At 39.3% G+C, this 22,938-nt stretch overlaps 4 protein-coding genes and 1 long non-coding RNA gene across 5 annotated transcripts in view; 1 reads left to right on the top strand and 4 right to left on the bottom strand.

The window, feature by feature from the left end:
• The window catches only part of myo1d (myosin 1D), a 129,720-nt gene extending 127,727 nt beyond the window's left edge, over positions 1-1,993 (bottom strand). Inside the window, exon 1 of the mRNA XM_082544966.1 lies at positions 1,451-1,993. Coding sequence (XP_082401092.1) covers positions 1,451-1,545 — 95 coding nt within the window. The 5' untranslated portion in view covers positions 1,546-1,993. The remainder of the gene's footprint in view (positions 1-1,450) is intronic.
• Positions 1-22,938, top strand: part of tbkbp1 (TBK1 binding protein 1) — a 160,492-nt gene that overhangs the window by 55,771 nt on the left and 81,783 nt on the right. The window lies entirely within an intron of this gene.
• LOC309713467 lies at positions 3,935-5,322 on the bottom strand. The gene is made up of 3 exons (XR_014278590.1): positions 5,264-5,322; positions 4,961-5,050; positions 3,935-4,443 (listed from the first exon to the last, which is right to left on the bottom strand). It is a non-coding gene; the product is annotated as an uncharacterized lncRNA (long non-coding RNA).
• On the bottom strand, positions 5,606-8,184 carry LOC309713062 (uncharacterized protein; the record flags this gene model as incomplete). Its single annotated transcript, XM_082544400.1, has 6 exons — positions 8,131-8,184; positions 7,474-7,548; positions 7,176-7,241; positions 6,036-6,098; positions 5,914-5,956; positions 5,606-5,817 (listed from the first exon to the last, which is right to left on the bottom strand). Exons 2-6 carry the CDS (start codon positions 7,546-7,548, stop codon positions 5,606-5,608), a joined length of 459 nt encoding a protein of 152 aa, XP_082400526.1. The 5' UTR covers positions 8,131-8,184.
• pdk2a (pyruvate dehydrogenase kinase 2a) lies at positions 13,449-22,829 on the bottom strand. The gene is made up of 11 exons (XM_082544721.1): positions 22,590-22,829; positions 21,786-21,927; positions 21,175-21,246; positions 20,852-21,036; positions 19,351-19,440; positions 19,187-19,264; positions 18,649-18,725; positions 18,461-18,559; positions 15,468-15,578; positions 15,021-15,134; positions 13,449-14,826 (listed from the first exon to the last, which is right to left on the bottom strand). Exons 1-11 carry the CDS (start codon positions 22,705-22,707, stop codon positions 14,683-14,685), a joined length of 1,230 nt encoding a protein of 409 aa, XP_082400847.1. The 5' UTR covers positions 22,708-22,829; the 3' UTR covers positions 13,449-14,682.

Here is a 22,938-nt window from a genome sequence, read left to right as displayed (position 1 = left end):
TGGCCAAAGATAGACAGGATAACCCAAGCACATTGTTTGAGTCAACTTCCATTGCTAGTTTGAATTGTGCAACTTAAGCCAACACACAGTTCTGACACTGACATTTTTTTTTTCAGCACATATCCTCTTATTTGCTTTTGACCATTTATGGACCATGTTTCTTCACATGCCAGCTTACTGCCAATACTGTTATTAATTGTTCCGGCTGTAAATTGACATTTATTGAAATACATAACTGAAGCACAATTTTAATATACTTGCACTTTAAGTATCTCTGTGTTTTGCTACTGTCTATGTCCACTCCTCTATATTTGAATGCAAATATTATTAGCACTCCACACCATGTATTTTAAACCTTTTGGTTCTGATGCAAATTTAATAAACTGTGCTGCACCATTACAGCTAAAGCTACCCAGCAGTATAAAACCAATTAAACCAATCATCTCAAGTTCCAATATTTAACCGATAAACACAGTAATCAATCATTTTTTTTAATTATATTATGTGCATGATTTTGCCAAACTTTCACTTCAGGTTATTTGCGTATATTATCCTAAAAAGTTATAATCCTATTTAACAAAGTTAAGTAAAAGGTCTAACTTTTTATTTTATTAATTTATAAAACAGTTATTAAATACAAAATAATTTTGAGGCTCTTGTGCAGCACCACTGTTCATGTATTAGCCATCTAATTCATCAATTCATGTACCTCAAAATTGTAGCCAGCCGTTCCTGTGAAGTATTTTTCTGATCAAATATTCTGATTTTCTGTGTGCCCCCTGCTTTGTTCTAAGTTCCCCCAGTACCACACCATTAAAAACACACCAACACACCAAGACCTCACTCCAAACTGACATTGGGGATCAGCTTCCACTTTCATCACAGATGGCAGAGGTGAGGAAAGGAGATGAAGAAACTGAACTCCAAGCCACAGCCCATCTGAAACGTAATGTTACCCCCACGCTGCAAGGCGTGCCTGACATCATGCTTGACACAGAGCCACTGACAACACAGCTGATAGAAAGGAGGAGAATCCGTTCAAACCGTACAGGAGTTGTGTGCATGTCTGTGTGTGGAGGCTGGGTGGAGTTTCACTCAAAATATTTCAAAGCGAATTACCGGTTTGGTCAGAAAGCAGGAAAAGGTGTGAGAAGCGCGACAGCAACCAAACACTATAAACAAGCTTCCCATCCCATCATTCACATGTGAAAGTGACGTATCGAAAACAGGTGATGGCAGAGCTTATAGCAGCTTGACAAGTTCTCTTCATTCAGCAAGAATGAGCTTTGTAGCACCTGTTGAATGACAAACAGCAAACATTTTGGCTAAAAATGCTGTTAGCAGGTACCGTGTTCGCTCTAAATCTCCACTCTCCCGAGCGTGAGTGCTTATTAGACACTCCTGCGGATTTACAAAGGTGAACGACCGCAGCCGTGCAGGGCTGGCTTACCTGAGTTTTAGGTTAGCCATGAATTCTTCCATAGACACGTTGTCCAAAAGCACAAAGTCTGCTTTTCCAAACTCCAGGCTCTCGTGTTCTGCCATACTGTTATTTTTTTTCTTCTTACTGAAACTCCTGGAAAATAAAATGTGTCAACAAGTTGCTCTGAAGTGCCGACAAAGGGTGGACATTGGCGGGCTTCCCTGACCACCTCCTCTACTTTAATGTGCAGCTCTGTAGTCGGTGCTCATTTTTTCTTTTCTTTTTTTTTTGGTCAAACTCTAATTTTAGTCATGTTTAATTGAGGTCGGAAATTCCCTTTTAAAAACCACCAGCTGCTAATTCTGAACGTTTTAACACGCCGTTTCCCTTCAGGAGCTCCGCTTTTCTTTTAACAAGCAGGAATTATTCCAAAATATCCTCATGTCCATACAAAGTTTCGTCTTTACGCCGAAAGGTACCGTCCCGTTACACCGTGCGCCAGCTCCCCCCGTCCATCCGTCCTTTTTCCTGGAGTTTCTCTCCTGTCCCTCCTGAACGACCGTACACCAATAGGATTGAAGCATCCTCGTCTAAGCCCCGCCCCCGCCCTGTGGAGAGGTGTTGGTCAGGCAGCGATGTGTAAGTTGAAAAGCATTGCAAATATTTCTGTAGACCACCGCTCCACCAGTTTCTGATACATATTTCAGCAATGACGACGCCACCTCTAAGCTGTTAAACACTCGGAGGAAAACCATAATGTTTTTGGCCTCACTTTAATGATGCCCTCTTTTACCATAAAAGGGAAAACTGGGTCTCAGTAAGATTTTCTCAAGATGATATGAATGAAAAGTAGACGTACAGTTATGTAGACAACGAGTCATTCACTGGATTAATTATCAAATAACCTGTGATAAATAAAACATTATTTTTTAGGTTTTCCCTCCTATGCTGTATCTTAACGTTGCCTCCTGAATGAAACCTCCTGTAAAAGAAGCTGAACACTTTAAGTGCCGCCGGCTTCTCACTAGGCTTACTCTGATATTAGTGCGCCACCTTGTGTAAAAGAGACGTAAATGGCTTTTAATGACGCTTATGACTGAAAACTCCACCCTGACAAACAGCAGTGTTGCTCTAATCGTATTAACTTACATGCTTATATTGTAAAATATCATCCAGTATGTGATTTCATTGAGATTAAATTTTTAACCTGAATAAATAAATGATTAAAAAAAGACATTTGTTCTGTCATTACAATACATCATAAATCAATTAATTTAGGACATAAATGACTGGATGACGTTTTATTTCCTACTTCTATATTTGGCCCTAAAATCCTTGGCCTCCAACAGCTCCATGTGTAGTAATCTTGGAGTCATTTTTGATCAGTATACGCCAAAAACATAAAAAAAGATGTAGAATTGCTTTCTTTCATCTGAGTAATATTATTAAAATTACAATTATCCTGCCTCAGTGATGCTGAAAAACTAGTTCACGCATTTATTACTTCTAGCCTGAACTATTACTATTTTTTAATATCAGGTTGTTCCTAAAGTTCCGTGAAAAGCCTCCAATTAATCCAAAATGCTGCAGTGGGGATAGCAGCAGGAACTGCAAAGAGAGACTATATTTCCTCTATGCTGGCTTGTCTTCACTGGCTCCCTGTTAAATCTTTCTCCTCATATACACAACCTTGAATAATCAGGCACCATTATATCTTAAAGAGTACATAATATAATATTACCCTAACGGAGCACTTTGCTCACTTACTTGTGGTTCTCATAATTTCTGAAAGTAGAGTGGGAGGCAGAGCCTTCAGCTATCAGCTCTTTGCCTGTGGATTTGGGAGACAGACATCCTCTCCACTTTTAAGATTAGACATATAACTTTTCTTTTTGATAAAGCTTATAGTTAGAGTGGGATCAGGTGACTCAAGCATCACTTTTTATGCTGTTGTAGACACAGGCTGCTGGAGGACGTCCTGTACCAGACAGCACATTTCTACTCTCCTCACCACTTTGTATTATGGCTACTGCTCCTGCTATTACTGCTACACATCTGCCTCCCATCCTCTGTGTTTTGTTCTGTCTACCTATGCTCCCCTTTTTCTCTTTCCTTCCATCCCCAGCCGTTCACAGCAGATGGCTCGCCCTCTCTTAGACTGGTTCTATTGGAGGCTTCTTCCTGTTGAGAAAAGCTTTTTCTTCCCGCTGTCACATAGTGCTTGTTGGGATTTCTTACCAAATAAAGTGCCTTGCTGAATTTTGAGGCTTTATAAATAAAACTGAATAGAAAGTGAATTTTAAATGAATGTATAAATTGCAGTAATGATGGATTTAGATAATAACATCACTCTTAAGTCTTTTTAATATTAATATTTTCATTTAAGCATCAAAGCAGACATTTAGCTGGCACTCCAGAGTAGTTAATACAGTGGAACTGGTTGATTTAGCACGAGTTAGCATTAGCAAAAATAATGAAATAAATTACAACAACCGTGAATCTGTTGACAGAAAGAACAAACTTTTTCCTTATCTCCTCTTTGCTAAAATACAAAAACAAATAAAAGTGACATGCGACATCAATGAGCACCATTTTAAACATCAGAGGTGTATATTATTTACTTTGTAAAAGCAGTGAGCCTCCAAATGTAATAGTCATGGATGCAGCAGTGGCCCAGGAGTTACCACAGTTGTGGGTGACATAGACTGAAGCCCCTCTGCGGAGGAAAGTCATGTATGTAGATGTGCTTCCAACACTGTAGGAACGGGGAACATGTGCACGAGAAACGGCCACCCAGTAATTATTTATTACTAGCCACAGATCGGTTTTAAGGCCCTTAATGGTTGTCTGAGTGGAGAAGAAGAACTGGTAGATTCCTTTGACGGGAGCCCTGAACACACCAGTCCTCCTGTCGAAGGCTCGGCCCACATTCACCAGCACCTTGCTGTACTTGATCCTGTTCAGTTTGCCATTGATTTGGGCTGGGTAAGACGCAAAGAAGTGGATCTTTTGGGAAGACACTGAAGAGCAGGTAATCTTATTAGTATTATTACAAAGACAAATAGATATATACCTTGCAGCAATTTCTTAATAAAGAGAGGCTTTTGTAGGTGTATTATGGAAAGCACAGGATAATATCTTAATCATTCTTACACAAACTATGTAGCAGATTCTCCAGCTTTGCTTACAATTAAAGTTTGAGGAGCAAAAAAGGAAGACTTCACCTGTCTCTTAATATTTCTTAAAGTAATACAAATGTTTGAACACAGTTGTTTAATGAACCTTTTGTATGTTGAATTTTTGTATTTATATAGATACAAACTAGTAACAAATTAGTGCTGTACAATAATACATGCAACTATTTGTGCCTGATTGCCCATATTAATCAATGTTAGTATTCAATAAGTTGCATTACGATTGACAAAGAAACGCTGTCACCAAACAGAGAAGAATAAAAGCCCCAGACATCCAAGGCCTTCCATCCCTTCAGCGTAAACGTTAGTATGACACCTTCAAACTGACAAAAACTTTACTTACTTCTGTTTGTCTTGCATCTCCAGTTAATCTTATCTCTGCTCACACAGGACTGGTTTCTCCTGCATCGCCCGCACACAAGCGTGTTGACGTCTGAGAACACACATTCAGCAACATTCGAAAAGGCCTCTAAAAAGCACTGCTCTTAGCAGGAATTAGACTGTTCCAAAAGGTATACATTTGCAGCAATCAGGATAAATATGGATTGTGGGTGAAAGTGGATGTTTAATTTCTTAATTTTTCAGCATCCAAAAGCCAAATGCTCCCACAAATGTGCACAATATTAATGCATTTTTTCATTTATACCTGCACAGTAAGCCAAATAACAGGATGTTGGCTTAGTGAACTGATAGATGTAATAGTTGCCCGGGCACTTCTTGACTTTGATGGGGGTGGAATGGAAAGCACAGCATCTTTTGTTCCAAGTGCCGCAGACATTGCGGGTCACAATACCATCCCTGATCCTTGGATGAGGCCCGGACAGCCACAGCGGGGAGTTGGTGCCACAGTTGTTCACAGGGACGCACCTCTCAGGCATCTGCAGACTTTTACCCTTGTAGAAAAGACGGTACCACCCTCCAATAGAAGATGAAAATTTTATTCTGTTTTTTGAAATGCCATTGCTGCTTTTAGTGAAATAGGTGCATGCTACATATAAAGAAAGTGCAGTCGGTTACCTTTCCAGTCTACTTGTCGATCACACATCTTCAGCTTGCTGGTGGTGTTGGTGGCGCGCCAGGTCTGATCTAGGACCGTGTAGTGGAAACAGGGGTCACCTCGTCTTCTTGCATCTTCCACAGATGACTGAAAGTTATCAACCTCAATGTAATTTGGACTGTAAGTGAGGATGTGTGTTCCTGCTTGAGAAGAGAGATTGCAGCACATATTGAATTAAGAGTGCGTGTTGAAAATAGTTTTATTTTGAGTAAAGAATGCAGATTATTTTATTCACTGACCTACTTTCTTCTGAGCTCTTTTCTGATGGCTTGATATATGCATCTGCGCATGAAAAAAATAACACATTCAGTAGCTGGTGCTCAGTATGGAGACAGATTGTAAGGAGTTATATAGAGGCTACCTGAGTCAGAGCATTGTGCTGCTGCTGAAGTGTTGTTTGTTCACACTTCAGGCTCTCCATCTCCTGCAATAGTGAGCATTTTTAGAAAGAGTGACATGCTGCAGTCTCATTGACAGATAAAATAATAATAATTCGGATTTATAGGGATTTACATAATAATGATAATAATAATAAAAATAGTGGGTCCAGATGCTCCAGATTATGTCCAATACATACAGAGTCAGAGTAGTAACTGTGCGGTAATTTATAGAAGTTACCTATACCTATGTCACTATAGAAACAAGAAGATAAAGAAAAGGAATGAATAAATGCATGTGTATGTGTGTACAAATACATGCATATCTATATATGAGTATGTATACTGTATATACAGTACTCTTGTAAAAGGCTGGTTTGGATTTGAGGATTTGTTTGCAGAAGGCTGGATTGTTGTAGATGTTTATAATTTATTTATGTTTTTTATTTTATCTTGTGCTTTAATAAAAGCTTTAATGCAATGGCCGTAGCTCATAAGGTAGTGCAGGTAGTCTACAAATCCTAAGGTTAGTGGTTTGATCCACTTTGTGGAAAGCAAGGCACTCTATAAGAACCACTCCATTTACCATTAAAAAAGCAAAGCCCACTGCAATTAATTTTAAGGCAAATTCTAGTGATTTCCTACTAAATGTCTGAAAAATCAAGTAAAAAATAAAAACAGATTTTAACACACAGAAAATGGAAACAAGCATTTGAAGCAACATTTCCACCTTGACTTTATTGATGCAAAATTGGCAGTTGATATAAATAAAATAATTTTTTTTAAGTAGATGAATTGGGTAATATAATCAAACGTTTTTGGCCTACAGGGACCCTTCGCTAAGATGAAGGCCTGACGTTCATAAAAAAATAAGATTTAAAGAATAGTGAATAATTAACCTGCCTAGTTTCTTACTTTATTTACCAATAAAGTGTCTGGTCTATAACATCAAAAAAGGTGAAAAATACTGGTCACAATTTCTTAAAATTTAAAAGAAAAGATATTAAAATGTCATTTATTTTTTTTATTTTTTAATAAACGAAAAATTATTTAACAGAATGGTTAATCAACAGACTTGTTTATTAATTTTGTTGCCCTAATTGTGTAATAGCTCATTGCATCACCTTGAAAATAGCAGCTAGTTGCACAGACAAAGGTTGATCTTCTACGCGCCAAAGTTTGAGTTCAGACTGGAAAAGAAGAAACAAAAACTTTCTCAAACGACAAATTGAAGTAATTGATATTAAACATATCGTGATGTTCTATTCTCTCTACGAGCTCAGTGTGACAAGAGCTCGGCACAGTTCTGTCTGTGCTAAATAACATCTGGGGAAAACTTTTGTTGCATAATAAATGGTTTTTTTTGTATTGTTCCATCTGCCTTCTAGCTTCATAACATCAATGAACAAAGCTCATACTCACAGAATTTGTGTTCCCCGAGCAACCAACTGCACAAGATGACAATGCTACGAACATGGCCAGAGCTAAGACAACCATCTGGGGATAACAACAGTTACACAATAGTTATGTAAAAGATGACATTTAAATGCTTTCTCATTTACTCGTTGAATAAATCCCGACAAAACACTGTACAAATGTCAGTGTTTATTGGAGAAACAAACAATTTGTGACCAGATGCTCGAAGCTTTGGTTTTATTTTTTTATCACATATCATTAGTGCGAGATGTTGGAATTAATTGAGGAAAAACGCTTTTAAAGGCTTGGGTTTTATGACAGAAACACATTTAGATACGGTTTATATTTATACAGAAAGAAAAGGACAAAGAAATAAAAATTACAAGTCAATTCAACCAATTCAATATATTTAGATTTAATTAGATCTGCAGACTTTGCTATTTTTGCTCCTTTTTTTAATTAAAAACAACTACAACAACAATAATTGATCATTTGATTTGCAAGTTACTGAGTTCAGATTAAACACATTACAAAAAAATTGAAAAGTATAAAGAATAATAAAAAGTATGCCTATAACAACACTATATCATCACACAGTCAATGTTCAGCTACAGTTATATTGCAAAGAAATCTTACAGTTCCATGAATATCCAAAAATTGTACCTTGAACTATCCAGTCAGCAGTCTGTGGTTATAGAAGCGGGCCATTAAAGTGCTGAAAGAATGAAAATAACAAAACATTAAATACGTTTGGACGTCCAATTTCAATGCAATCAGATGTCTATAAGTGTAAAGCTACACTCACCTCTCATTTCATCATGATGAGAAACTGCACCCTGTCTGAACATGGCCTTAAATACTGACCCGCTTCAGTTTAAAAAAAGGAGAAAATTCAGTTTAACAGCATCTAAAGGTGCAATTTTTCACAGACTTGTTGCAAGCGTAGACATGAAATTTCTGTAGTGTTGGCAGTTTCTTCAGTTTGCCCAGTCAGCAGACAGTGGTGACACTGTAAAAGTGGTCATTTTTTCATGACCTGTCTTATTACTCCATACGCAGATGGCCAAGGTGTGAAAACAGTCCAACTGACATTAATGTGAAGGCTGTGACATTTCTGTTATTAAAATTATAGTTATCTGGCAAGTGAACAAGTGAAGAGTACCTGCAGTAAATACTTCTTGCATTTGCTACACACGTCAAGACATCTTTGAGCTTTAAGATGAAGAATGTACTACTTACTATGAGTTCAACTGGAAGCGTGGGGTGGAGGTAATGTGACTTGAAGCTGTTGTGTTGTGGTGAATGTGTTATTCTTCTAAATGAAATAGGCTGTATTTTCTTTCAGTGATGCTCAGAATTAAATGTTTGTACAATTAAAGATTTTATCAAAAGTTCTTATCAGCCAATCACACGGGAGCAACTTGATGCATTTTGGTCAAGAGAGCCTGCTGAAATTCAAACTGATCATGAAAACGATTAACAAAGTAATCACTCTTTGCACGCAAGATATGCAGAACAGTATAAGATGTTAAACCTTGAAGCAGGTGGACTAAAATGCCACTTCTGTCAGCTAAGAACAGGAAACTGGGTCTGCAGCTCTCATGAGCTCACTAACTTAGACAACAGATGATTGAAATACGCTGCCTGGTCTGATGAGTCTCGATTTCTGCTGAAACTTTGGGATAGTGGTTCAGAATTTGCCATAAACAACATGAAAGCACGGATCCATCCTGCCTTGTATCAGCGGTGGTTCAGGCTGCTGCTGGAGTGGGGGATATTTTCTTGGTACACTTTGAGCCTCTTAGTACCAACTGACCTTCGCTTAAAATGTCACAGCCTACTTAAGTATTGTTGCTGACCATATCCATCTCTTTATGACCACAGTGTACCCATCTTTGGATGGCTGCTTACAACACACGATGTCATAAAGCTTAGATGATCTAAAGGTGATGTCTCTAGCACTGTTAAATCTAAGCCATAACAAGCTCAGACAGCTTGAGCAAGGTGTACCTAATTAAGTGTCTGGTGACTGTATTGCAAACAGTGAATTCACTAGTTTCCATGCAAACTAACTACAGGTGGATGTTTCTATAATCAAACAGGCCACTAGAGGGTAACAGCAGCAATAGAAGCTCAGCACCATTACCCCATTATTATTAATAATATAATGAGCCGAGAGTTATCTTTACTTGAAAAGAAAATGAGATAGTTCTTGTGTTTTATTGTGGGCTGACTTAAAGTGGAGGAGATAATTGTAGCTCCAGTCCAAATATGCAGTAAATGAATAGCTTTATGAAAAGCACCCCATTGGCAGAGCAAGCCGCGTGCTTTACTGCTGTTGAAATCACAATTAGTTTGTCATGATGAAAACATTTGGCATGTTAGTATCTGTTGGCAGTCAGGGTGTTTACAGTGTTTCACCCTGGCAGTTGTGGCGGTTGTAATGTTCTGCTCTGGATATTTGTCTGCAGGTCACTGGGCCACAGGTCACCGAGAGATGTAACTGAGCTGAGGCAGGTTGTTTATCTTCCTTTTTTTTTTAAATCACCAATTACCACTACTTGTTCGTTCATTAAAACTGTCACGTTCCAGATGCTTTACTTTAGAGAACTAATATTAAATAACACTAATAATCACAAACCCAATGTAAAGAGAAATAAGAAAGAAAAAAACACAGTGTAAAATGTAAATAAAAGCAGAAGAAGATGTGCAAGTTTCATGAAACTATATCTTATTCATTTCCTCTAATGGCCACCTGAGGCTGAAATTCTTAGGATAAAACTCTTAACTTTAGCTTGCTACTAAGGGTTCTGGAGTAAAAATCTGTGTTATTACAGGTGTGGCTTGCAAACCCACTCATTTCTAACAACTTGTCAATCACAGTTCATCAGCCATTGAGCATATCCAACAACTATCCTTTCAAAAACTGAGTATGAACAAGATTCGTGAAACTGACTAAGGATTTTTATTCAATATAACCCAAAACGAGTCATACTGACTCATTATTATCCCAGAGCCTAGAGGCAGACAAGAGTTTACTGGGATCAAGTCAGAGCGCCGTGTTCTAACTAGACTTGTATGGGACTTGAAGTCTATTTAGCAAATCGCTTCCACATTTGCTTCAACTTTTCAGATCCAGAGTCTACGATCTTCTTTTTTAATGTCTATGAGTCCAAATTGAGGCTTTAAAACAGTAGAACACGAAACCAATGGGAGCTGTCATGATATATATGAAGTCTATAACTTCTTATCTATCAAACATTGCACACCTTTGGTACAAAAAGATTATGCATAAGGGCACTTTGAGAATTCTTGTACACCTCAACATGCTGATGATGGACATTGTGTACTTTGGCAGGGGTTGCTGTTGCTATGGAGAGTTTATCAGCCTTTTGTTTGTATGAGATAGAAGCTGAGCGCTATTGGATTCTTTCCTCTGTGTATCTGTGTAAGCCTGCGGGTAAACACTCAGAGCTATGGCTGCATTTAGATCAGCTGCTGGCCCATATACACTCAATACGGGATATAGAACAAGCCACCCACAGGACCTTTCATTCATCAACAAAAACAAATGGGCATCCCTGGAGGGTTTTAAGAGATACTGTAAAACTAAATGAGTGATTAAGTCAGATACAGCAGTTTAATAATTCTTTAAATTGATTGTATTATTATATTGTCCTCCCCTTTAAACATATCAGCATATTAGAGAAACATACAAGCAAACGTCTTGAATTTAAAGTCACTTAAGGCATCACGTATGATCAACAAAAGGTAATTAATTTTATTACAAGTATTAATTTTACAAAATTCTCTTTTTGTGTTGTTTGGCAATAATAAAGTCAAACATTAATGTTGTTGTATAGCTGGTATCACACAGTATCATGGGTTAGGGTCACTTTGCGAGTGATTATAAGAAAGACAGACTCCACCGCTGCATTCATCATCTGAGAACTTCCCAGACTGGATGTTATCAAAAACCAATGTTAGCTGATCTACTGAGACAACTAGAGTGTGTCCTGTGCTGCCACTGATACTTCTACACCGCAGGTCCGAACAACAGTGGTCCTCCTGGGATTGAGGAAAACTCCACCTGCTGCTAGGACTGTCCAATTCTGGACTGGAAAATCAGCTTGAAAGAGGTGGTACCTTTGCTCTTGAAACACAGACAGGAACATAGCAACTGTTCACTCCTCCTTCTGTTCACTCACAGCCAGCATGTCCTCAGCATACCACGAGGCCAATTCTGTGCTATGACTCGCTGAAGTGTGTTTTTAGCTTTAGTTGTTTTTGTGAGAGCTTGGTTTGCGTTACCAGCAATAAGTCAGACTGGTTCTCTGGGCCTAGTTAGCCAGGGCTATCCTTTGCTACCAATTTCTAAGCGCAGTCAGTGGGTTTGGGGGTTTCAGAATCTCGTCTCTGCTTTTTGCAGATGATGTGGTTCTGTTGGCTTCAGTGATCAATGACCTGGGGCAGCTTGCACTAGAACACTTTTCATCCAGGTGTGGATCAGTCTGGATTAGAATTTGCACCTCCAAATCTGGTTCTCAGCCTGAAAAGGCTGGATCGTCCACTCTGGGTCAGGTACAACTTTCCATGGAGAGTTTAAGCATCTTGGGGTTGCTTCCTAAGTTAGCAGAGAGAGGAATGGGAGACTAACAGCCAGACCGGTCTGTCGTGATGAAGTGAGAGCAGAGTGTAAAAGTGAAGCTGTGAGGTCTGCATTTCTACTCATGAGCTCTGAGTAGTGATTGAAAGAATGAGACTGCAGATGCAAGCAGCGGAAATGAGTTTCCTCCAAAGGGTGTCTGTACTCAGCCTTAGAGATAGGGTGAGGAACTGAGCTGCTACTCCTCCACATCAAAAGGAGCCAGCTGAGGTGTTTCAGGCATGTAATGAGTGCCAATCGAGCACATGCTGGAAGAGATTACATCTCTGGGATGGATAGTTATTTATTTATTTAGATCATTTTATACAGGGGGTGAAAATTACCCTGATTGGTTTCATCATATAAATACAACACAAGTAATGTTTACTTGAAATTACTGATAATTAAGTGATAGCACAATCACAGGATAATAAATATGCTTGTAAGTGGTAATGTTGATTAAGTTGTATTAATGAAAAGTTTAATTTTTGGTTTCTACAAATATGACCACTGACCTTGAGGTCGTGGTCACTCAAATTAAAACACATGCAAGATTTGTATGAATTTTAAAATCCAACATTGCCTCGTCCTTGAGTTATCGAATTCAAAAGCTTGGATGTCCATGCTGCCCCATCAGCCTTTTACAGCTTAAGGGGTAAAAAAGTCAGTTTTTGACTCTAGAATTTAGAACAAGCATGTCTAAGTGACCTTTAAAGCACAGCCATTACTGAACATGTTAAATGTATACTGCCTCTCACCCTCTTGAAAAAGAAAGCGAGCAGAAGCCAGCTATTATTAGAACTCCCTTTAGGCTTTTATCCTTTGGCTGCATGAGTCTCACACTCCCCACATATCCAGCAACCACAAGCCCACATCTTAGTCCGTTTACTCGAACATGACCTCTGTCTTATTGGGCTCCGAGCCGAGAGCTACTAAACCAGTGTGTTCCTTCTTGTCACTTCCCGGCAAAATAGTGGTGTAACTCTTTGTACCCAGAGGTAGTGAAAGCAGCTGAGTGGAAATAACTAGACGTAAAGTCCTGATCGGTCACGTACGTGGTGAGATTTCTTTGGCGCATGAGGGTCACGTGGTGGAATGTCTACAGGGTAGAGTTACTGAACTTGACCTCATCTCCATCTTTAGAGGAGACCCGGTGACACCGGGCGGCAAAACTCTACTTTTGTTTCTTTCCCTAATCACTTCTCCTTTCATCCCCCACAGCTGTAATCAGCTGCACCCTAGGGACCATCCACTGATTGATATAATCACTTCTGTACGCTTAATTAACCGACTGCAGATGACATTAAAATAAAAAAATAGAACAGAAGAGTAACACTTTAAACTGTTTGCTGTTTTATTGTCATTTGGATCGCATTTACAGTATTTACAATATTTTCAGCTGCAAAAAAGTGTAGCTATAAAAACAATTCTGCACATACTGTATGATTAAGATGGATTTAAATCATTAAAAAAAACAAAAAACAACAACACACACACACCAACAACAACAAAACATAACTGTTCATATGCAACAGGGCATTTTGTTCTCATATGGCACATTACAACAAAAGATCTGCCCCTGCCTTGCTGGATCACAAGATGGTAGAGAGTTTAAACACGACATCCGATGAAGTTTAATAACAATTGCCTCCATTGAACTGTCACAAAGCATTAAACCACCCACCAAGGCAGGCAAACGATACTGTAGCTTACTGTTGTACGTCAGAGAGAACTGTGTGTCCTGTAGATTATATCATGTACTGTTCTTTTCACTGCAATTAATGCAAAACAACACCCAGAAAGAGAGTGGATTACATTCAGCCTGGTCCACAAAAAACTGATGTTAGTGGGAATACTGCGATTACATTTTTTTTTAAAGAAAAAAAGAAATGCATGCACAAAACTTGCTCAGAGTCAAACATTTGTTCAAATTTACACACGAAACAGCATTACAGTACAGCAGAAATGTAACAATGTGCAACACCAGTATTAGTTTAAATACTTCAAGTATTCGAATAAAGTGATCCTTTGGGTGAAATTGCTGTGATAAGGCTGAACAACAGGCGCTTCCTGTTAACTGAACACCTCCACATGTCCCTTATTAAACAGCTGTAAAGACTTTTAATAGAAAAGTCTTCAACAGCATTACTGTATGAAATCAGTCATAATCTACGTTTTTAAAATCACCCGCAACATGCTGCATTATCCCCGGCCGCCCGTCTCTTCCTCGAGGACGTCACCTCACACTCTCGACCGATACCGAGTGTAGTTCAGCAACACTGGAGCGACTTCACCAAAGTCTGAGAGGTGATTGTAATGCATTTCCTGTTAGTAGCCATTTCTGATGTGTGCATTTTCTCATGAAAAGGATAACGGATGCAGAAAGCATTAACGAGCTACTGCTAAAAAAAACAGGCTGAAATTAAAAAGGCTACTTATGTCTGCTCTAGTCTGAAGAGGATTCTCAGAGTGAAAAAAAACAAAGTCTGGTTCCCATCTTGTTGGCAGAAGATGATACGGGATATGAAGACGTATTCTGGAGGCTTCATTGTACTGCCCAGAAGAGGTTTTCACTTGGTCACCTTATAGCTGCTCAGATCTAGCGGCTCTTTGCTGGGTACACACCAGTCGTCAGCCTCTTGGCTCATTTTGTAGTTCTTCAGAGCAGTTTTGTTGTACACTGGCAGCCTTTCGATGGAGTCTGTGGACAGCGCCTGGAGGGACAAGACGACAGGACGTAATTACAAATGTCCTGTCTTACCTACACCAGTTCCACAGGTCTGCAGAGTCTGTTTTGTGTTTAACAAAAGGCATGGCACAGGGCAGCTTCTATTTGTTATGCGCTCCAGACTTTCAAACTGCCGGCTTCTTGTCACAGTTTCATGCATGATCACCCTGCCTGGCTCACCTTCAAGTAGATGACAGCGTCTGTGCCATAGCCCTCCATGGAGTAGAGCTGCAAGTCCCCCTGGAAGTACTTGGCGTAGAGACGAGAAATGGGCAGACCGTAGCCGAAGCCAGCCTGTACAGAGAGACGAGGGAGATCAAGGGTTTAAGAAGGCTTTGTTCTGTCACACTGAAAGCAGCACTGCTCATCCATGGAACAAACAGATCTTTTGTCAAGTTTGTATTGTGACTGAAGGTCAATGGCTTTTTCAGAAAAAACAACAATATTAGTCCAGTGCTTCAAACTTTAAATGACTAAGTAAGCAACAAAACGCTTGGAGGCTATAAAGAAAGGCAACCAAAGAGAATGTGGTGCTCATAACGGCACCCTTTAGACCTGCTGAATAAACAGTTTGTTGTTTGTGCAAAGCTGTTAATGATCGACTTCTTAGGCTTTACTTTTACTTACCAGTGGAGGCCGTTTCTGGTCTCCTATTTGTGGAGCCGGAGCAGTAGAGTACATGTAGCTGAAAAGGTTCTCAATCCTACGAAATGGGACACCGCCACCCTTGTCGCTCACCTACAGCACAGCACAGCACGGGCAGGGGGTAAAAATAGAGAATGATGTGAGGTGCTTGGACAGAGCTGAAGAGAGACGGGCCTGCCTGTCATGAACACTCTGCTTCAATATAAGGGTGGAAGCCGAGTGTCTTATGTTTGTGTCTAATTTCAAGTGCAGATTCTGCCATTTAATTCACAAACTGTTAAAGACCAATAAGTTTTTGTTTATTATAGTATGTCACTTATAGTCAAGCTAGTCGGGCACAAGAAGCCTCGACAGTGTTTTGTTGACACATGGGCATAAAGTCAAGATTTATAGGCTCTGTGAGTATGAATGCACACAGCCCATGGTGCTAATCTTATCAGAGCTTAGTAGCTCTGCGTGCCAGTAGGCACTCTGCTTAATTGAGGGTGAAGTCATTACATAACATGTTTAGAGAAAGCGCTGGGTGGACATGACAAAAGGAGAGGTAAGTTTAGCTTTGAAATCAGATGCACGCTTTGTACCGTGTGGGATATCCCTGTATTATTAATGCAATAAATACTAAATGGGTGCAACGACAGCAATAAACAGGATCAGTGTGGTGAAATAATTTTGCCTTTACAAGCTTCATTAACCTTGCTTTATATGTGCTTGTTCACAAAAATAAAAACCACCTACGCTCCTGTTGACTCCTACAGGCAATTTAAACCCTTTAATCCAGCTGCTGTTAATATGTTAGAACACTATGGGAGGAAACTCCTTGAAGTAACCTGCATGAATGCATGTAGAACAAGACCAAGTTCACATCAAGGATGTCGTTTGATCTTTCGCTTTCCCACCACATTAAGGATGTTATCTGAATCCAGAGTGAGGCTGAACACAGGTATGCTGTGCAGATTTGAGCACTTTTTAATCATTTAATTTTGAGGTACTGAGTTACTATTAAAAATTTCTGGATTTACCAAATATACCCATAAAATTGGTCCAATTTATGCACCCCTGAAATCACACCATTTCCCCCCCAGTGCCAGTGATCCATTTAGATCATTTTGATCTGAGGTGCCCAATTTTGGGGATCATAGGTGCCGAGACGCCTGCCTTTGCTTGCACCTAAATGACACTTACTCAGAGGTTCCTACCAGACTGGCCCAGTCACCAGTAGTTCACCTGGAAGACGTCCATTTGTCTACACAAACTTAAAAACAACTCGCCATGATGCAGTGAAACTGAAATGTGGGACAAACCAGAAATGGAGATTACTTTTACTTTGAAGGCAAACCCCTGCAACCAAAACATTTCAAAAGGTGCAACTTTTACTCAGAAGTTTTGTGTTGCACGTTTTCAAGCTTCACTGCAGCTCAGAACGTAAATGGCGAGTGTTTGCAAAAAAGTTGACATCAATCTGATGCACGCTCAATCATCCAACCCTGAAAACTAGACTGAAACTAGCACTACTGACTAACAATGGGCTGTGAGGTGAGTTTCTTCATCATTAATATGCAAATTTTCATGCCTTTAGATCAATGACAGTGAGTACCATTTTAACCAAGCTTCTCTGCGAGTGGTACTCATGACCATTACCCAATGACAATTGATCAATGGTCATGAAAATTTGCATATTAATGATCAGGAACTGACCCCACAGCCCATTGTTAGTCATGGTACTTGTTTCAGTCATCACGCAAATGTGTTGTTTATAAGGTTGGGGAAACGTTTCTCCCACTGAAAACGCTACGTCCAGATGAACAGAATCAACTTTTGGGGCAATCATAAGGAGGCCAAACGCTGGTCAGCTGGTTGGGGAATGCACATTTTACCTGGAGGCCTGGTGTTTTAACCCTTTAAGACCTACCATAGAACCAATTCCACCAGAGCTTATCTTATATTTTTACATGCTGTAGTGCCATTTTTGGGAGTATTTCAAGTTGCTATACATCAATACAACCATTATAGCCTAAGTTTTAATGATATGCATGCATTAAGTGCATAGTAATTACATAAATTGCAAAGAAGTGCAAGGAAAAATAAATAAATAAATAAAATTTTAAAATCATTTTTGTTTTTTTAACATATATTTCTAGTTAGAGAAATTTAAGAGGCTTATCCCTCAAAACTGTAAATACAAAAAAGTTGCACAAACTAGTTTCCCACCACAGGAAATTTATTTTGAGTGTCTTCATAGTTTTATTTTTGAAATACACCAATTTCTATACACTGCAGGAAAAACGAAAATAAATATTATAGTGCAAATTTGCAAAAAAGCAGCATCTGCATCAAAATAAACTATTTCCAGCAGTGCAATATGAGTCCTAAGCATCCCAGAAACGACACAGAAAGTCAAACATAACTTTTAACAACACCAGTATAGGCTCATGAGGCCTTGATGGTAAAAAAAACTACATTTCTGCAAAAGTGACGTCACTTCCGGTTTCGGGCAGGACATGGCGGACATGTGATAGTTCACGCTAATGGACGTAGGAAGTGTTACAAACAGCTGATCGGATCGGCAAAGCGTTTTTCTGGAATATTATGTTTTTATTGCTGCAAGTGATTTTTATGCAGTTTTTGCAAAGATATGTGTGGAAGGAAACTGTGACCTAGGACAAGCTGATGGCATAAGATGTAAGTACAACTCCTCTGGAATCATATGCAAAAAAAATTATTGTGCTAGCTCACGTGGTTGCAGAGCTACCGGGATTTAAAAATAGTTAGGCAAAACGGAGCGTGCCCGCTCAGACCGGTTTTAAAGGGTTAAATAGGATTTTTTATTTATTTTTCTTATTATTTCTTTTTAAACTCTGAGCAATCTGTACAATCACCATCTCCAGAATCGAGCAACTGACAACAACCAGTCTACATGGAGGAAAATTGGAGGTCAGGATGAATTGTCCCTTTATTTTTTTAAGATTGCAACTCACCTTAATCGTCAAATCTTCATCCCCAAGAGAGACCATGACTTTAATAGGTGGAAGGTTCCTGCTGCTCTCATGAGTCTCTATCGTGGCCCTCATAGCATTCTATAAATATTTAAGACAATAAAATAAATTTTCAAGATGTTCAGGAATATTGAGTTGAACATGCACATATTCAAAACTGGGTCTCCTACCTTGAAGAGCTCAAACAGCATGTGATAAAGGTGAGATGGCACATAAACAATCGTTACTGGATGATTTGTCTTCTTCACTGCACAGAAGGAAAAAAAATAAGTATTTATTCTATCCACTTCATTTACAATTCATTATTCTAACCACTCATGGATGATTTCCATTAGTGGCAATTACTCTGCTGCACTCTGGTTTTACGCTTTGTGAGGATGGAGAGGAAAAGGTCTGTGTGTCAATACTGCCTGATGTGGTCAGCTAGGCCCGCTTAGCCATCAAATCAGACTCTCTGCTATATTTAGAGCCCTCTCGGATCCATCATGCTCTCTTACATAAAACCACTCATACTGTGCATACATACTGGAGGCCCGGGGTCTATTTGTGCTTTACTGAAACCACTTCATTGCACTGCAATGACTTTTACCCTTGAGGCTGTTTGCATGATTACCTTAAAAGATTTTTCACACCTGGGTAAATTTAACGCTAAAGGGTCAATATGGGCCGCAGGACAGACTTCCAGAATTCCTAAATTCTGTAACTTACGATTCATCTCCTGAAGTATCACATCAGGGGCACAGAGGTAGTACTGATCACAAAGCATCTTGGCACTTCCGAAGGCATCTGTGAATATAAAGGGAGAGCATGTCACCGAAAACAAAAAACAAAGGGACAAACAAAATTCAGATTCAACCATATTGTATATTTACCCTGGACTACATCTCCAACTTTACAGTGAGGATCAATGCTTCCAATGGTGTTTGGGTGAACCGGATTGGTGGTACCGTCAAAAATCAGGGCTGTAGAAATAAGAAAACAGTGACTCTTCTGCAAACGGACCACTGAGATACACGTTTAACTAAAAACTACAAATACTATACACAGCTTGGTTTTGATGCAAAGATAATGAAGAAGTACAACTATTTTCTGTTGTTTTAATAGTGCTACTTATTAATACATATATTAGAAAAAAAAACTCAAAGGGGGTCATATTATGTTCATGCCAGCTCTATAATATAACTGTTATACTCTAGTAGATCAGCTTTGCATGATTCACAGCTCAAAATAATCCTTATTTATCTTATTATCAGCCTTGATGCAACCCCTCAGCCCATTTTTTATGAAACATAAATTATATACAGCTTGTATATTATGTGTATCTGGGACACCCATATATCCCCTTTCTTTGATATCATAAAGACTGAAGAAGAGCTGAACTGTGTTGAACACAGTGATTACTTAGAACATATGGTGCCCTTATTATTTGAAACATTGGCTGTGTTTACTATGATCATTTACCACCACAACAGCATATAAATGACAGAAAATGAAAAACACGCATCAAGTCAGACACTTGGGAACACATGCTAAAAATACCACTGAGGAGCACAATATGCTGCTATGAGATGCAGAAACCTGCATACGTGTTAAAAGTGTTTCTCAAGAAGAGTTGTGCAGTTAATAAAGCATAAATGCTTTCCTTTACGCAACAGTGATTTTGAAAATCTAAACTATCAGATCAGTGATATGCATCACCTGTCTTTGTTCCACATGGCTGATGATACCTCCACAAGCTCTCAATAACAAAACAGAAGTCTGAAGAGCATAACATCATGCCAGAGCAACCATCTGCTGTTGACATGGGAGTGTTATCAGCACTTGTCACAGGGACAACAGGCAAAAAGAAGGAAAATGGGGCGTATCAGTCGGAAAAATGTAAAGCCATTCACTCTTTTGCCTAAAACAGAAAAATGTGAGCAATTTTGCTTTCAGAATTCTGCTCCAAATGGGAGGCTTGCGGCACCAAATCCATCCATGTGATGACTCATCAGTACATTTACATCAGCTTGTAATTGTGCAATGAACGCTGCATCATATACAAGCACAGCAGTCGGTGCAGCATTTCTTCTTTTCGGTGCCTAAGTTTGTGTGGAGCCCATTAAGACTGTAATTTGTTTAAAAGCCCACACAGAATGAAATGGTCAAAAGATTAAACACGGCAGAATCAAATTAGATTTTCATAAGCTTTTTCATAACCTGATCAGAAGAAAAGAAATTCTAGCATGTAAACAATTTAAGCTAATTTCTAGCTGGCCATGCTCTTCATGTGATGATTCCCTGACGGCATTCAATGATATCCAACAACAACACACTGACAATAAAGGTACGGTGAATTAAAATAAATAAATAAAAAATTCAAATGTTACTCACTGTGCTGGTTGATGAGCATCCGGATTGAGATGCGGCTCATGTAGAAGCGATCCAGAAAGTACTGGATGTTCTGGTTGGTGGCCACATCCTGGGGGAAGGCCTCTTTGTATTCTATGACACCCTGGGCCATGGTGGGCACCACATCATTGTGTCTGTTTCTGATGGTAACTAAGGTATCAACAAACCTGGGGAGGAATGACAAAGACATCCTGCATCAGGGGTTTGGGCAGTATCACACTGAAAGGGATGAAGGCACTTGGGAGAACACAAAGGTCATGTTTCATTACAAAACATGAAAACACCCATAAGAATGAGAAACTTACTCTCCAAGGACTTTGTGATCATCAGGATTCTTGTCCAGGAACTCAAGGAGCTCCATTAAACTCTGGACATACCTGAAAATATAAGATAAAACATGTTAACATGTGCTGCAAAATACAAGAGAAACTGCTAAGTCCTCAATTCTTTAAGAAAAACTTTGTTTATGGCACATATACAGATCACAGCCCACTCCTCATAAAGGGAAACAGCAGAAACGGCAGCCTTGAAAACAACAGTCACGTGACATGTGAGGAGAAACTAGGGTAAAGTTCAACTCTAACGTCTCCGCCTCACACTCACCAGCGCAGCCCTAGTTGGAAGGAGTACAGCTTGGTCAGATAGGGGGCTTTGTAATTCTGAGCACGATGGGGGGGGGGGGGAGATAAACTGGCAATAAACAAGTCAACAGCTGTGACTGTGACTAGACGGAAGATAAAAGCTGGCATCAAATATGCTTCTTAAAACACTGGAGGCTGACAGACACTAACTGTAATAAGCTGCTCTTTTGTTTTAGAAAATGTTTCTGCTGAATAAATACATTTACAATATAAAAAGCAACTAAATACATTTGATTACTTGGATCATATTAATCAATAAACCCCATTCAACTTACCAGCCCTGCACCATTTTCACAGATGGAGTTGTGAGCAGTTTGTCAGGGAGCAAGTTAATCTCCTTCATGATATTTGAGAGCCTTACTGGAAGCTCCTGCCTCAGAAAAGCAAAGGACGTCTTTTCACAGGCATTAATGGAACCTGAATTGGGGACAAACAGATGTACTGACTAGATGATCCGGAGAAAAATACTCATTCAGAAGTTTTTTTAATGTCTTAAATGTTAGTAAGAAGGACTTTGTGCGAATTTGAGACATTTAGAGAAAGTTTTTTTTTTGAACTGCTGACTGGAATAAACAACTGTATGCATAACGGTGGGTAATTTTTAAACTAACTTTAATCCAACAAAATTAAAGTCAGATGGATAAAATAAATAAATAAAAATAACAGCGATAATAATAACAACAACAATAATAATAACAACAATAATAGAAAATTAATATTCGTATGTTAACATCTGTGTCGAGACTTGCAATCCCTTTGCACAAAACGCGTGATAGTCTGCACATCATAAAGTCTTTATTAGCAGTTCATAGTGGTGAGAAAATTAAAAACATATACTATAATGCACACAGTGATAGGCCCACGTCTGACGCAACACTAGCAAAAATGAGCACCATGTTTCTGCAAACACTGCAGAGCAGATGCAGAGCCGTGCAAGCATGCATGGCCACGGGACATTTGGTCACGAAACGGTGGTACATCTGTGGTCACGTCTTCGCAGCTGACGCCACATAGGTCACGTAGCCCCCCATTGTCACAAAAACAAACCAGCAACAACATTAGCGAGGATCAATACTCACCGAAATCGAGAAACTGCTTCATGGAGAGGGGTGAAGGAGAGAATTTCGAGAAATGCTCGATGTGTTGCGGCGCGCTGGCCACGGCGGCGTTTTTCATGATAAACCGAACGAACTTCATTGTTGCTCTGTGAGGTCCCGAGTCTACTCAGAAACAGGTTCCAAAGCTAAGCTACTCCAAACCACTGAAGGTGTTTTCATGCTGTAGTATGAAAACAAGGGAGGCAGCAGCGGAGATGTAGGATTCTCCAGCCAATGGGAGAGTGGGAATTCTAATTTACTCTCCAGGCTGGCCAATCAGAAGAGGAGGAGGCGGGCTTAGTGAGTTTGGGTTCTTCCACTCTAGCAAACT

This window comes from Aulonocara stuartgranti (genome assembly GCF_965226115.1).
Source record: "Aulonocara stuartgranti genome assembly, chromosome: 8".
NCBI lineage: Eukaryota > Metazoa > Chordata > Actinopteri > Cichliformes > Cichlidae > Aulonocara > Aulonocara stuartgranti.
The sequence above is the reverse complement of the archived record's forward strand: the minus strand, read 5'-3'. Positions and strand labels throughout refer to the sequence as shown.

Coding starts and splice junctions, on each gene's coding strand:
- pdk2a (XM_082544721.1), bottom strand. CDS start 22,707: ATGAAGTTCGTTCGGTTTATCATGAAAAACGCCGCCGTGGCCAGCGCG. Junction 21,247..21,785: donor GTGAAAATGGTGCAGGGCTG/GTAAGTTGAATG, acceptor TTATATTTTCAG/GTATGTCCAGAGTTTAATGG. Junction 19,265..19,350: donor AGTTGGAGATGTAGTCCAGG/GTAAATATACAA, acceptor TTATATTCACAG/ATGCCTTCGGAAGTGCCAAG.